The sequence below is a fragment of the Rattus norvegicus genome, chromosome 20 (assembly GCF_036323735.1).
Source record: "Rattus norvegicus strain BN/NHsdMcwi chromosome 20, GRCr8, whole genome shotgun sequence".
Taxonomy (NCBI): domain Eukaryota; kingdom Metazoa; phylum Chordata; class Mammalia; order Rodentia; family Muridae; genus Rattus; species Rattus norvegicus.
The window spans coordinates 48,350,654-48,365,879 of NC_086038.1; the positions used below are offsets into that span (position 1 = coordinate 48,350,654).

The window sequence follows — 15,226 nt, forward strand, 5'->3', positions numbered from 1 at the left end:
GAATTCTTCCTGGTTGAGATGGTGCTTTGAAGGGGAAGTTTAGAAAAGATGTAGACCCCAGAATTCCTAGTGTCCGATTCTACCACTTATTACTTTGGGTCTTAGTTTCCCAATCTGTAAAACTAGATTAAAAATAGCACCCTTAAGGCTGGAGCGGTGGGTGAGCAGTAAGGAGCCACAGCTGCTCTTCTTCCAGAGCCCCCAGAGGCCACGAGAGGGCATTGGATTCTCTGGAACCAGAGTGATTGGCGTTTTCGAGTGATTTGGGTTCTGGGAACCAACCCCAGATCCTCTTCAGAAGTAGTCAGTGCTCTTAACCACTGAGCCATCTCTCTCCAACCCTTTTTATGCCTTTAAAAAGTGGATTGTTCTGAGCTGGTTCAATTGGCAGAGCACTTGCCTTGGCAAGACTGGACGTTAATACCTGTGAGCATGCAGTCTGTGTTTGTTTCACACAGGCACGAACACAGATCAGCAAAGCTTGAAGTCCTTCAGCCTCACGTGCAGGCTTCCTATCTTCCTTCTCTGGAAATAAAAATATAGAATGTGTATAAATTATTTCTGTGGAGAAGTTGATATTTTTCCCAATTTTTAAAAAAGGGCTCAAGATACCCAGAATGAAAAAAATTATGATTTCCCTCCCTGAAAGTTGTGAATTTGTGAACTATTTCGGAGGCTCAGCTGTCACGGCCCACAGAAGGGCACAGTGCCACAGACTACAAGCTGGGCCTTCGCAGAGCCTCAGTTCAGTTATCACACCCGGGCTAGGGCTAGACCCTGGCTTCCCTTCCAGTCTCCTCTGTGTGTGTGTGTGTGTGTGTGTGTGTGTGTGTGTGTGTGTGTGTGTGTGTATTTAATACTGGTCTAAAGGGTTTGCTTTTTAACCTGCATAGCACTCTTACTATACTGTAACTCCTCAGGTCTCTGTGTGAATGGGGGTTATTCAAGACTTTCTGTGATCATGTTTAAGGAGCCTCCAACTCCCGTAGTACTGTTGCCTGGGAACCTTGTTGAGCGTGCCCATAAGGAGGACGCTACATCCTTCTGCTGGTCCAGCTGTCAGCATATCAGACCTGGAACCCAAAGACAGTGTGCAGGAAAAGGGAATTAACTATTTCTTTCATATCTCTTACCCAAAAAGTACTTTCCCCTAATTTTGAGCTGTTTCCCTGTTTACTCTATATTTTAATTATATTGCGGTAATTATCTCTCTTCATTGGGTGAATTTGAATTGCAGAGGCAGATATCAAATTGGACCCCAGGTGTCTCACTTGTCAATTACATACTTTCAGACAGAATACATTATCAATTTATCAAAGTTGACTGTGTGTGCCAGGCATTATTGTAAACACTGAAGACACAACCATAGGGCAGTCCATGTATTGTAACTGTTCACATGTTGTAACATGTATAGTCAAGGAAGACAACCAAAGTGCCTGCCTGATACATTACAAACATGTGGCGTGTCTGAGGTGGCAGAAACTGGCCATCCCCGTGAGTATCAGTGTCCTGGTCCACAGAAGAGGGGTGACGAGCAGTGCGGAGATGCTCCTTAGAACAGACGAGATGGCAACAGGGAGCTGGTACCCACTGCTGAGCGAGAGTCTGTTGACCACTGGAATGTGAGAGGGAGACTTCCTCCCCGCCTCTCTGCTGGGGCGGCCTGTGTGTACTGACTCAGCGCTGTCCTGCTCATCAACTCACATCTCGGTGAAACTCCAGGACTGGTGCTCCTCTGTTAACACAGACTCTGAGAGACGGTCTTACCACGCGAATCCTTTCCCTTGCCTCCTCCGCTGGTGGCCGTTGTAAGTGTCTACAAGGTCCTAAAGCTAATTAGGTGGTGGCATTCAGGATTATGAGGGCTAACAGGTTTAACTAGGCAGTCAGCCGCAGGTTCATTCTCTAGTGGGAACTCTGTGGGAGGGGCACACACGGTCTGTGGCCCACCGCCCTGTCACTTCCAGTTCCCTGACGTCCTGGCCTCCCGGACACTAAATTAGTGTTGACTTTGGAAAAATTAATGAGATTTCCTCTAAAAGTTTGCTCTTGCGAACCGTAATACTGTTCTATATTTATTTTTCCAGTCATTTTTGAAAACACTTTTTCTTGCTCAAATCTGCTGCACAGAATTCTCATCGCCTCCTCCTAACGTGCCCTTGAGGTATTGTCTGGTTTTCTGTGAATTATCTCACCAGTTTCCCAGCTGGGTTTCCTGCTTCTCCTCGGCTTACTCTTGTGTAGGTGCCGACTGTCGGTCGCCCTGGCCTTTCTGCTTGTTGGCTGGAGTACACATCCTCACGGTTTCCTGATATTCTCAGCACCCAGTGTGCAGCTTGTTGGCTGGGGCACACGTCCTCACGGTCTCCTGACTTCTCAGCACCCAGTGTGCACTACTTTATTGCAGTGGTCAGTGTTACGACAGCCTGCACTGGAGACTGAGTAAAGCCAGACAGAAGAGTAGATCTATCCGAGACGCTGGGCTTTCTACATGTGAGTGGCGGAGTTCATCCGAACTGACCCTTTGCATGGAGAAAAGCCCGGAGTACTTTGGAAACATGTCTGATTTGTTCCTGGCACAGTGCATTAGCCCTTAGCCACGTCACTGCCGAGTGCTGAGGCATCCCTGTCTGCAGTGCGGTGACGCTGCTTCATCCGTCCCCCAGCGTCTGCTAGTTATGAGTATAGAGGGCGAACACATAACAATCTGTGATCTCACTGAGCAATTTTCAACGTAGCCAAAGATTATAATGAAGTAATTAATTCCTTCATTTCATTTGAATATCCAGCTGTATCTCTGTTGCTGATGTTTTCTGGTTGTCTGTCTGATTTTCTGTTGTCTGATTTTCTGTTGTCTGATTTTAAGGGGTGGTCACATCTACCTGCAAGGTGATCAGTTCTGACATTTACCTATTTCAGTAAGCCTCTGGTGGTCAGCACTCATTTCTGCTAAGCCCCTGGCTCGATTTCCTCTTCTAGTCTACGCTCCCTTCCCTTCCCTTCCCTTCCCTTCCCTTCCCTTCCCTTCCCTTCCCTTCCCTTCCCTTCCCTTCCCCCCCCCAGTCCTCCCTCTCCCTCCCTCTGTCTCCCTCCCTCTGTCGCCCTCCCCCCCACCTCTCTCACCTCTCTCTCCCTTAGGTGTCTGTCTTCTGCCACATGCCCATCAAACCTATTTGCAGCTTCAGGAGAGCTCTGGTGAGGCGCTTCTTGGCAGTGTTGTCTCGTAGGGATTTAATTCATGTGGGATGTGCATGTGGCCCTCAAGCCATGTCAGTGGCTGCTGTAAGTCCCAGATTCTAAAGCCTGGTCGGTCACCTCAGGCCCTGAAATTGTTTCAAGTCTAGGACAATTTAGTCTTCGGATAGAAGTGGCAATAATCATACAGTTCGGGTCATTTTGTCATTGGAGATTAACCTCTAGCTCTCCTGATGACTTCACACAGCAATCCATGGCGTGCAGGCTATTTTTAGTGACTCTGAAATTACAGTACTTTCAGGCTTGTCAGGAGTGCTAGGCTTTTCTTTTACAAATGAGTAATATTCTCATCAAATTGCTAAATGTGTGCGTGTGTGTGTGTGTGTGTGTGTGTGTGTCCACATGTGTCTCTCTGTATGTCATTTTGTCTTTTTTTTTTTTCGGAGCTGAGGACCGAACCCAGGGCCTTGCGCTTGCTAGGCAAGCGCTCTACCACTGAGCTAAATCCCCAACCCCTTTTTGTTATTTTGTCTTTTTTTTTTCTCTCTGTATGTCTATGCATATGTCTGTGTGTGTGTGTCTGTCTCTGTCATTTCTTTGATGCCATTTAGCTCTGGCTCTGTGTCTAATCCTAGATAATTAAAGCTCTCAATACAGGAATCATCCAGGTAGAGGTGGAGCACAGCTTTAGTCCAGCACTGTACAGGAGCAGCGAGTGAGTCCCTGTGAGCTGGACCACTGCTCTATAGAGTGAGCTCCAGGACAGCCAGGGCTACACAGGAACAGTCAGTCAATCAATAAATCAATAGGAAAAAACAGGTCTCTGAGGATTGGCACACGTGGGTTATTTTATTCTGTTTTCAAATGGGAAAAACTTACTGCCTTTAAAAAATTATGTTGTCTTTAAAATGCAGAGTTTGGTAAGGTTTTTTTCCTTTAGACTTAAACAAATAAACAAACAGAGACAAGCAGGAAAATAAAATATTCGTCTGTCAATGGATACTTGTTTCTGCTTAGTAGCTTAACCTTTCTTCTATCATTTAAAAACGTACTTCACATGCACAGAATAATGCAGAACACGGAATCCACCACAGATGCGAAAGGCTAACCCTCCACTGTCCTGCTTCTGGCTTGCCTCCCAGGGCTGATTTCTGTGCCTCGCCAATTGTGAAATGAGTGAGACTGTTCATTTATGCCTGCAGTCCCAGCCACGGAGGCAGAAAGGCCAAGGCTATCCTGGGCTACCTGGTGAGACTCTCTCCAAAAACAGACCACTGAGGCTTAGTGGATGAAGGTGCTCATAGCCAAATATGACAGTCTGAATCCGATCCCCAGGACTCACGGGGTAGAAGAAAACTGATTCCCACAAATTGCCCTGCCCTCTTACACACACACACACACACACACACACACACACACACACACACACACACACCCCAAATAAATAAATAAATATAAAGGCTCCTGAAGGTCCACAGTCTTTGAAAAACAAATAACTCCGTGTCTGCCTCCCAAGTGCTGGTTCTAGGTGTTTGCTACCACAGCTGGCTTGTTCTTATTTAAACAAATTTACATTCCAGTTCCCTTATTCTGACATATTACATCCTATGAATTGAAAACCATAATTGTAGTTTACTAGTCACAAATTCAATTTGGAGAGTTTCAATCAGCAAACAGACCAACGAAGCCCCCAAGGTAGGAAAAGATCAGAGTGTCCCGGGGGCTCCAGGTACCCTCGGTGCCTCAGGGGTGTCTGTAATTTCTGTCTTAGCAGGGAACATAGTTTTAAGCATTACTAGGAGTCTTACTGATCACCCCATTGCCATGTTTGCTAGAATAAGGCATCCACCTTTTATGTTTCTGAATGTGTAGTGTGAATCGTAAGACACACACTAATAGAATAGACGTTCTATTTCTAGGTTTTAGCATTAGAGGAAGTCCCCCCACCCCTAGGGTGATTCTCTGCCACCTACATTTCACAGAAGATAAGGCTGTGAATCTATTGAATGATAATGGTTCTAAGTGCTAAGTTGTTTCTGAACGCATGCGGGCGTGTGTGTGTGTGTGTGTGTGTGTGTGTGTGTGTGTGTGTGTGTGTGTGTGTGTGTGTGTGTTCGTGTGGCTGCACAAGGACAATTGTGGCTACCGTCCACCTTCTGTGAGTGTCAGAGCTTGTCACTGGCCTGGCCTAGAACATGCCATGTAGGCCAGGTTGTCTGGCCAGAAAGCCCCAGGGATCTGTTTGTCTCTGCCGGGAGGGTTTTAAGACTCAATCCAATCCTTCAACTATGTGAGTTCTGGGGAACCGAATTCAGGCAGTCAGGCTTGTCTGCAAGTGTTTTTCTTTACCTATACACAATCTTATCTGCCTAGAATCCTGAAATCTTACTCATGAACCTTAAAAAGATCTGCTCTTGGGGCTGGAGGATGGCTCTGTGGTTGAGAGTGAGTACCGACTGCTCTTGCAGACAGCTTGAGTTTGGTTCCCAGTACTCCAGGAACTCCCAGTGCCTCTGTCTAGTGCAGACACCTGCACTTCAACACAGCACACAGACACACTTGCTCATGATTTAAAAGCATAAAAGAAGTCTTCTTTAGAAGAAAAAGGTTTTACTGTGCCCCAGTTCTGGTACCCACCACTGCTCTCAGACAGACAGCACTTCCACTTTCTATCCACCGTGAGGGTAGGGCACTATGGGATAGCGATGCCAGCCAGTTCTTCAGAATGGAAAAGGAAGGCCCAGAGACTGTGCATGAGGGTTAGGTCCCTTGTGGCCTGCGTTTATCAGAAGTAACTGACTCATTAACATAGCATTCACACAACACAGCACATGCTTGTTAGAATGTGTTGGGGCTTTTACTGTGTACAACTCTATCACTGTTAAAGGAGTTAAAATTTAGGAAGGGGGAGTCAGGACTTCAGAGTGGAATGGCTATATTTCTAATCAACTGTCATTATAGCTATTTAGGGTTCTTTTGCATAGACTCATGGGTCAGCAGGGAGTTCTTTAGGTGCTGGTCTCTGTCAGCTTTAGTTTCCCCCAGTGTTCATCTGCATAGTGTTCAACAGCGGACAGGCCAAAGCAGTAGCAAGCATATACCACCCCCACCCCCACCCCCGCCCCCGCCCCCGCCCCCACCCCCACCCCCACCCCCGCCCCTGCCCATCCTCAAACACTCACGCAAGCCTCAGCTGTCTTAGGGTTTCTATTGCTGTGAAGAGATACCATGACTACAGCAACTCTTATAAAGGATGTTTAATTGGGGCTGGTTTATAGTTCAGAGCTTCCGTCCATTATCAGCTCAGAGGGGAGCATGGCAGCGTGCGGACAGACCTGGTGCTGGAGAAGGAGCTCAGAGTTCTATATCCTGATCAGAAGGCAGCAGCAGGAGACCGTGTGCCACAGTAGCTGTAGCCTGAACAAATGAGACCTCTAAGCCTGGCCCCAGAGTGACACACTTCCTCCAACAAGGCCACATGATTTAACAGTGCCACCCTAACAGTGCCACCCCTGTGACCAAGCATTCACACACATGAGTCTATGGAGGCCATCCCCATTCAAATACCATAGGGACCTTTAGCCTTTGAGTTTGAGTTCTTTTGTATGCCTGGCCAATCAGGGTTTCTCAACCCTCCTCTGCAAATGGCATCTCAGCTCCCAGGCAGGCCTAGGACTCCTTAACCCTTGGCAGTGGCCAGTATTACAGCTCTCAACTGAGGTCTGAGACCTTAGGACCTGAGGACTTGACAGCGCCTTGGTAACTGGAACCTGCAGGCTATCTCCTATGGCCCCTTACAGCCTCTGATCCTTCTGTAGTCTCAGTGCCCTGACCTCACTGCCTTTCTCTCTGCCCTGGCCACTGAGCCATTCGGCTGCTGCTTTAGCCATCAAGCAGCTGGCTGCCCGACCCCTTCTACAATTTGGCCACTGTCTACAGGACTGCTCTGTGGTAATCACTCCCCTGTCTTCTGTTTCTCATGCGTCTTTCTCTGTTACCAGCCCGGCTTGTCTCCTGATGGTAGATGAGGAGACGCCATTTGGTGCCTCATAATGGAAACCAGAGTGACAGGCAGCATGGGGGGAGTCCCAGCCAACTCACTGTACCTCAGTAATCTGCTCCTGTGGCCCCTCGAGTATTTGCACCAATCCCATCCATGCGTTTGGACTAACCACAGCTTTGCCTTTTAGCACCAGTCATAGCCATAGAGCAGTGGTTCTCAACTCTCCTGATTCTGTGACCCTTTCACGCGTGTAGTTCCTCATGTTGTGGAGAGCCCCAACTACACGATTATTTCCACTGCTGCTTCATAGCTAATTTTGCTATTGCGATGAATCGTAATGTAAGTGCAGGGTATCTGATAGGCAACCCTTGTGAAAGGGTTGTTCGACTCCCTGAGGTTGAGAGCCACTGCTGTAGAGGCTGCCTGTGTTTTGGACCAATCAGCAGTCACAGTGGTACCTGGGCTAGACCACTAGGGGAAAGGCGTGCACGTGTAAATGGTTGCTAAGTCCCCTCGACTTCATACAGGCTTGTGATAGAACAGTCAGCTGAAATCTTTGCAAAGTTGCCTAAGGCATCGAAGACTTTGCAAGCCCAAATACTGTTTAAATCTTGGCACTTCCATTTCTAATTGACTAATGTGACCAGTAATTATTGAACTTTACCAAGCCTCCTTGCTAATTTCCCTCGTTTATGAAAGGATGTCACTGGGAACTTATGGTGTGACTTTGGGAGAACACAGCTGGTGCTTGACTTCCCGATGTGTCATCCTCGACATCCGTGTCACTCTGGCGGGGATTTTCACTACTCGGTCTGGTAAATGCTAACCTGCAGGTTCATAGTAAGTACCCCCAAAAGGCCTAAAACAGAGCCACTGGACTGGTGGGATGGCTCAGGGGGTAGAGGTACTTTCTGGCAAAATCTGGGGACCCAAGCTTAAGCCCTGTGACCTCCCTGTGCCATAGCTGAATAGAAGAGAACTGATTCCTGCATGTTGCTCTCTGACCTCCACATTCATGCATCTGTATTTGCAGACACGCACTGCACAGACGTAAGTGCCTGCCTGCCCACCCCACATATAGATCGAGAGACGGTAATTTTGAGGAGTCGCAGGTGCTTAGACTTTCTGTTGATGTGATAAGACACAGTGTTGAAGCACCTTGGGGGTGGTCCCTCATCCAGAGGGAGAGCAGGAGCCGGCAGGCAGGATCTGCTGCGGCTCCCAGTGGCTTGCTTGGCCTGCATCTCATAGCACCCAGGATCAGTAGGCCAGGGGCAGCACTGTCTGCAGTGAGCTGGGCCCTCTCACATTAATCATCAATCAAGAGCTCGGACCACAGGCTTGCCCATCGGCCAGTCTGGTACGGGTCATTTTGTTGTCATTGAGGTTTCCTCGTCCCAAAAGGACTGTAGCTTGTATCGGGTTGACGGAAAACTACAGTGCGGTATGTTCTGAAAGGCAGCCACTGGCCTTAGGTCGTTCATAGTGCACTGTTGCAGTCCTCCACTCCCACCATTAGTGTGTTTATATTTCTGTACCTCTTATATTTGTCGGTAGCATGCACTCCTTTATATTGGTTATAATTCTTCCATATCCACTAAACTGAGGAGTTCCCAAGATTTCGTTTCTAAGCATGTGTGCTTGCATGCATGTATGTATTTAGTTGGGTTTTTGAGAAAAAGTCCTCCTGTGTAGCCACAGGCCTTGAGCTTGCAATAAACCTTCAGTTCTCCTGCGAGTCAGAGTTCGTAGTGTGGAGCTCTGGAGGAAGAGGCAGGTGGAAGAGTTGGAGGTTAGCCTGGTCTACAGTGTGTTCCAGGACAGCCAGGGTTATGTAGAGACCATGTCTTAAAAAAACAAAGTTGAACTAGAACCTCTGGTATGTACCTCCACACCTTTTCCTTTTCTTAGCTTTTTCCATCATTTTTTCCTTCTCTTGTTTTCTCTTCCCCCCGATGCACCTCATCTACCAGCTTCCCTATTTCAGCCATGACTTCCATGAGGAACCCGCTAAATTTGTGCCCATAGCATTCCAGCTCCCACGGGGAATCTCCATCTGGAAATCCTCCGTGCATTCAAAATTAGCATGTCAAATCGAACTCATCACTGCCCTTAGATTTATTTCCAGTCTCTCCTATGTATAGCATCATTACGCTTAACAGAGAGGTTGACTCTTCCGCCACTGCCTGTCCTCCGTTCTCCCTTCCTGTCTTCCCTTCCTCTCAGTGAGCCTGCCGCCATGGTCACCTCCATTGCTGCTGCTGCTTCACCCCCTTCACCGCACTGCCCTAATTGCGGCCCTCTCCCCAGGCTGCTGGGTGAGGCGCCTGCTTACTGTGCTTCCCTCTCGATTCCTCTGCTTCCAGAATGCTGTCACCATGGTATTGGGCCCAGGGACAGCTCTAGTCTTCAGCACTAATCGCGTCACTTTCTCACTGACATACTGTCCAAGCCTCTGGGTTGCTTTGAGAAGCCCAGACTGCACCTGAGTCCCAAGGTCAGCCTCTGTCTGTCTGCTTTTCGGGCTTGTTTATGTGAGCCTCATACCCGAGCGGATCGTCCCCTAGCTTCTGCACCTCTTGCTGCTCTCCCCTTCTTGTCACTGCTTCTTGTGCTCCTTCCCGTGAGGCACTCCGCTTCCTCGATGTAATGATGGAGCCCCAGCCTCCTCTTCCCATTCTCTACTCAGGGAGATGGGGCCGGGCGTCTTTCAGTGGGGCTGAGGACACCTCCAGCAGGAAGCCTCTCTCCGTGTGCCCTTAGCTGTTCTTTCTGTGCTCGAGTATATATTCCAATTCTCTCCTGAGCTTCCTGTAGTAACTGCTTTCCTACAGTTTCTGTTCTCTGTGTGTCCCTCCATCTTGACACATTTGTATTAAAACTATTTAAGAGGATGTGTTTTGACAAAGTGTCACAGCAGTGATTTGAGACCTTGGGGTAGAGAATTGGATTAAGGTAGAGAAGTGTGTTGATCGTTGCAGATGTGATGGCGCAGCTGACCTGCGCCGGGCTCTAATGTGGGAGGCTGCCTGGCCCAAAGCCTCCTCTTCTCAGCCTACTTACCAGGGACTCAGTTCCCCTCAGATCACTTAGTCATCTTAGAGCTACACTAGACTTTTCAGAGAGGTGAAGCTTTCAGCAGAGCTGGGCAGAGGGCTCACGCCTGTAATCCCAGCACTTGAAGGACGAGGCAAGAGCATTGCCTCAAGGTCAAGCCAGTGAGCGCCACACAGTGAATCTCAGGCTACATGTCAACATAGGTTTGGTTTCTTGTTTGTTCGTTTGGTTAGTTTGGTGTGGTTTGGTTTTTACTCCCAAATGTATTTTACAGACTTTTTAGAATTAATAGTATTTTAAAATCAGCCATACATTCATATATTAAGTAATTTTTCTAGGACTGCCAATGATGCAAATCCTATTTGAATTGACTTAAAAATGTTATTTTAGGTTTGATTCATCTCTAGATATGCGTTAAGCTAGTCCCATAATTCTCAGTGAGTATCACAAAAGCCACCTTCCCAGATGTCTTGTACCATTTGTTTATGTCCCGTGTCTTTGTACAACGGGATGATTTTTGTTTTGTTTCATTTTATTTGCTTTAGTAAAGCACTGTAGTGCCTTCCCCTTGTTGCTTGGATAAGCAGCAAACCTACTGCCATAGACTGGTCAGCCTGGTGGTCCAGTCCCCAGTGCCCTAGGCCATCCCTGTACGAGGGAGCCAGTCTTCCCTTCCCTTCTCAGGCTTCTTTGCCATCTGTTCCTCTTCTGACGTCAGCTCAGTCACTTCCTCCAGGAAGCCTGTGGCTTTCCTGATGTAGCCAACTCTGCAATGAATTCTCTGGGTGCGCTCCCTCTCTCTGTCCCTGGAAGCACTTATTACAATTGTGGTTTTGCATTTTTTGTGACTATTTCCTAAGCCCCATGCCTGGTTTTGCACCTGTCCCACGCACAGTGCCTCATGCATGGAAGGCTTCCGAGTTCACTAGACGAATGGATGTGTGTGTGAGCCTTGTTTATCCCGGCGGAGCATAAACAGCTCTGCAGAGTTTTAATGATGGGGTCACATAGTGCTAAGTGCTGCTTTCCCTTACAACACCGGGAGCAGCAAAGCACTTTTCACTTTTATATTTGTTATACTTGTGGGAGATGAATAATACAGCGAAATGAAATTTTTGATAATCACAAAGTAAGGAGAACTCTGAGCTGTCTGTGGAATATAGCAGAGACCATGGCACCCCTTAGTGTTCTCCAGCAACAGGGGTTAAGCATCAGTAGAGACTCTAGTCTTCTGCTCATGTAAAGCCATTTGGTGTGCCGAGGCTAAAGTCTGCCCAGCCTCCCCTCCCTGTGTGGAAGGAGTTCCTCTTGGATATGTCTCTCTGCTCCTCCTGCCCCCACGTTCTCTGCTCACTTCCACACCCTTGCTTCCCCCAGAACACCCGTCTGTCCTTACATTACTCCAGCTCAGCCCCTCTCCAGATTCTCCAGCTCCCATGGATTCGTTTTTGAGCCCCAGGAAGTGGTGTTGCCACCTTCTCTGGGTTCTCACGGCCCTCATTCATTCGCCAAAGCAGTTCCTACCACATTTGACTGATGCTTTTCATCCAGTGTTATTTATACAAAGAGCACATCTCACCACTGTTGGACATAACTGCTCTTCACTGAGTTTTTGACAATAAAATTGAGAACACGAGCAGCACTGTCTTCCCATCCAACAGCCACGCCTGTGGCAGTGCAGGCTGAGCGTCATCTACCATTTCAAGTTTTCAGATTTGGGAGCACTTGCATGGACTTTAAACTGGTTGCAAGTCCCTAATCTGAGATAGAAATCCTTCAAAACCCAGGAGCTGTGCAATCCCCCTGTGATTCTGCCAGCCTCTGGATATGGTTCTGCTTGCCAGGATCCTTCCCAAGTGGCAGGGCAGGGTCAAAGTCCTCCGAGAGTGACCTGGATTATAACATGTGAGATCAGCACTGTCCACTTAGCTCCTGGAGCTTTTAGCCCAGAGGACAGACTTGATCTCCTCCTCCTTCGGTTATGAATGAATGTGGAGTTTTGAGGCGCTCTCGTCAGTTTATCCACATGCTGTTTTTAATGCTGTTGGCAGAGTTAAAGAGACTGGGGAACATTTTATTTACCCAGACTATTCATCTGCCCTCTAGGTTGTTAACCGTCGTCTTATATGAATGGCCAAGGGTCAGAAGCTGTGCTTCTTGGAACATTCTCTTGTTTTGCCCACTGCCAGCCTTTTTATATTCCTCCCTTCATCTTTCAGAACCATGTTTTGAAAAAGGCAAATGTTTCAATGACCTGCTGTTGGGGTGGGAATTCCATTAGAGATCTACTTGGTGAAGTAGAAAAACTACGGGAGATCCTGTTCTTTAGAAAAGTGGGGAAGACTTGTTAGACATGGGGATAGAAAGTAGGAGACAGAAAATGCAAAAATGTTGAGAAAAAAAATCAGTTGCCAAAACCACAACAAAAAGAATGCAGCTTATGAAGAGCTTCCTGCCGTGTGTGCCCCGCCCGTGTGTGCCACCACGGCATCCCATGCTTCATCCAGTGACAGCGTCGAGTCACCGCACTGCTGAATGACAGAAGAGTGTAAGCTCAGGCCCTCCTGCCCCGGAGCAGCTACTGAGGCTGATGCAGCAAAGCCGATTGGACAGAGCAGGTCTAAGCTGCAGCATCCTTTTGATATCAGTGCAGATTATGGCTGTGAGGAGAGCTTAGAGTGCAGCAAGGTTGTGGAGAGGTCACTGAGCCTGCAGAAAGCTGCGGATTCCAACCAGGCACCAGGAATAACAGTGAGAGGTGCAAGGGAGGCCTTGGCCAGTGTAGGACCCAGAAAGAGGAGGAGCCAAGGTGTCAGTCCCACACTGAGAGTGGTACTTACAAACCGCACCGCGTTCTCCAGCTGTCTTCTGAACCCGCTGCTTGTGCATCCGTCTTTCCCCCCTAATTCTCCTTGTATAAAAAGTCCCATTGTGATGGCCTAGAAGTTGACCGTTTTTATAGCCATCTTCTAGCTGTGTCTGCCCAGGCTTGGGAAGTTTCCTAACTCCTCTCTGTTTGCTAACAGGGGCTTCGTGCATGACAGCAGACATAACCTACAGCTGCGGGGCCTGGTGGTGCTGCTCATTTCCAAAGCGGCGGGGCCCAGCACTAGGAACTCTTCCAGTCAGAACTACGACATGGTCAGTGGGATATACTCATGGTAAGTCCAGCAGCATGGCTCTCCACACTGTGGATCACTGTCCAGTCTTCGTCATTTTCTTACTCTAAGTCAGATAAGAACTCCCAAAAGGTTCCCATAAGAACTCTGCTCTCCTCACATGTGCCTGGTAGTCTATGCGCTGCAGCCAGCATCTCTTTCTTTCTCTTCCCCTCCAGGAATCTTCAGTAGAAGGGATACACAGGATCAATGTCAGTGTTTGAATTGATTTATGTTTGTTTTATGTCGTGAGGTTGCTAGTCCGCTATGAGTTACCCATCTGCTCTTTCTAATGCCGCCAGACGAGCTGTCGTGCCACTTCACTCCTGAGAGAATGAATTCCCAAACCCGAGACAGTTCCACACGTTACGTACAGCACGTGCGGAAAGGTCAGACCAAGGTCACCTCTCCCTCATCGTTCACCCGTCTTTTCTCTTTCAAATAGTTTATTTCTTCTGTATATGGGTAGATGCTAAATTGGTATGTTCTCCCCTCCTGCCAGATCTTCTTACAAGAACATCTTGAGAAGCTTGCAAATGAAAATCTACTTAGATGTTTATCTATCTTCTCCAAACTGCCTCTGTTAGAGCTCAAAACTTTTACCTTATGTATTTTGTAGGAAACTCAAGCAAATTTATCTCAGATTATGAAAGAAAAATACACAAAGGTTCAGAATGATTATTAGCAACCCTTGGTAGTTGAAAGTGAGTGGCTCATAATCCTCATCCTGTCAGGAGTCCCTGACTTCCTGTCTTTGAGCCTGCCCTGGTTGTCAGCTGTCAGTTTGTACATCCAGATAACTGTGCACATGTGTCTGAGGTAAACGCAGGCTGTGCACCTGAGTATGAGGTAAAAATCAGCTGTGCACATGTGTCTGAGGTAAATGCCAATTGCACTTGATTATTTCTCAGCCTTTTAAAAGCAAGGCTTCATACATGACATGTTCAGAAGTGAATCATTCTATGTCACAGAAGACAGGGCCATTTCAGAAGTCAAGATTTATCAAAAGTCTACCAGATAGCAGGTGACAAAGTTATATTGAAACCTGTTTTTGTTGTAGATATTATAGCTCTGTAACTCAGGGCATGTTACCTGTAAGTATGTGGTACCCCATGATGTCTGCTCAGGTTTCTGCTCTCCTATCACCTTCTCTGAAACAACTCCATTGCTCATCCTTGCAACATAGAGGCTCAGCAGTCCAGGCAGAACTTCTCTGAAGAATAAGTGCACATCAGGCACATGAGAACTTTCCAGAGAACACTGTACATAGAACACATGCCTGCAATCCCAATACTTGGAGACCAAGGCAGAAGAATCACACCTGAGGCCTGCGGAAACTACAGAATAGGACCCTGTCTCAAAAAAAAAAAAAAAAAAACCAAAAACCAAAGAACAACCCCCCCTCCCCTCAAAAGTCCCAGAAATCTTTTTAAATGAGTTTTTACTTGAGTGAGTCGAATCTCAGTTATGTTTAAGAATAACCCTGACCTATAATTCTAGGCCATTTCCTATAATCGGACTTGATGTAGTAATTTATCAGTTACTTGGGTAATTTACACGCTTGCTACTGTAAAAAGTCATTTGGCATACGAGTTTGGGAGGCCACCAATTTGTTTCTGTACCACTGAAATCAATTTGTTTGTCTCCTGCTTCCTTAATTATTCAAGTGTAACTTTTGCTGGAGGCTTGTATCTGTAATGCCACAGTGAATTATTTAACATTTGAGGAAAGCACTGATTTGGGAGCTTTTTAATTTACCTCCAACTACTGGGGTTTATATTGTTGGTGGTTTTTCTCTTTAGCTTGACTCTGA

The 15,226-nt window shown here is 47.2% G+C and overlaps 1 protein-coding gene across 5 annotated transcripts in view; it reads left to right on the forward strand.

Moving 5' to 3' along the window:
• The window catches only part of Pdss2 (decaprenyl diphosphate synthase subunit 2), a 229,059-nt gene that overhangs the window by 58,866 nt on the left and 154,967 nt on the right, over window positions 1–15,226 (forward strand). For 4 of the 5 annotated variants that reach the window (XM_063279331.1, XM_063279332.1, XM_039098909.2 and 1 more), the window contains exon 2: window positions 13,282–13,416. The exons of the other annotated variant lie outside the window; for it this stretch is intronic. In XM_063279331.1, coding sequence (XP_063135401.1) covers window positions 13,282–13,416 — 135 coding nt within the window. The remainder of the gene's footprint in view (window positions 1–13,281; window positions 13,417–15,226) is intronic. 5 annotated transcript variants of the gene reach the window in all.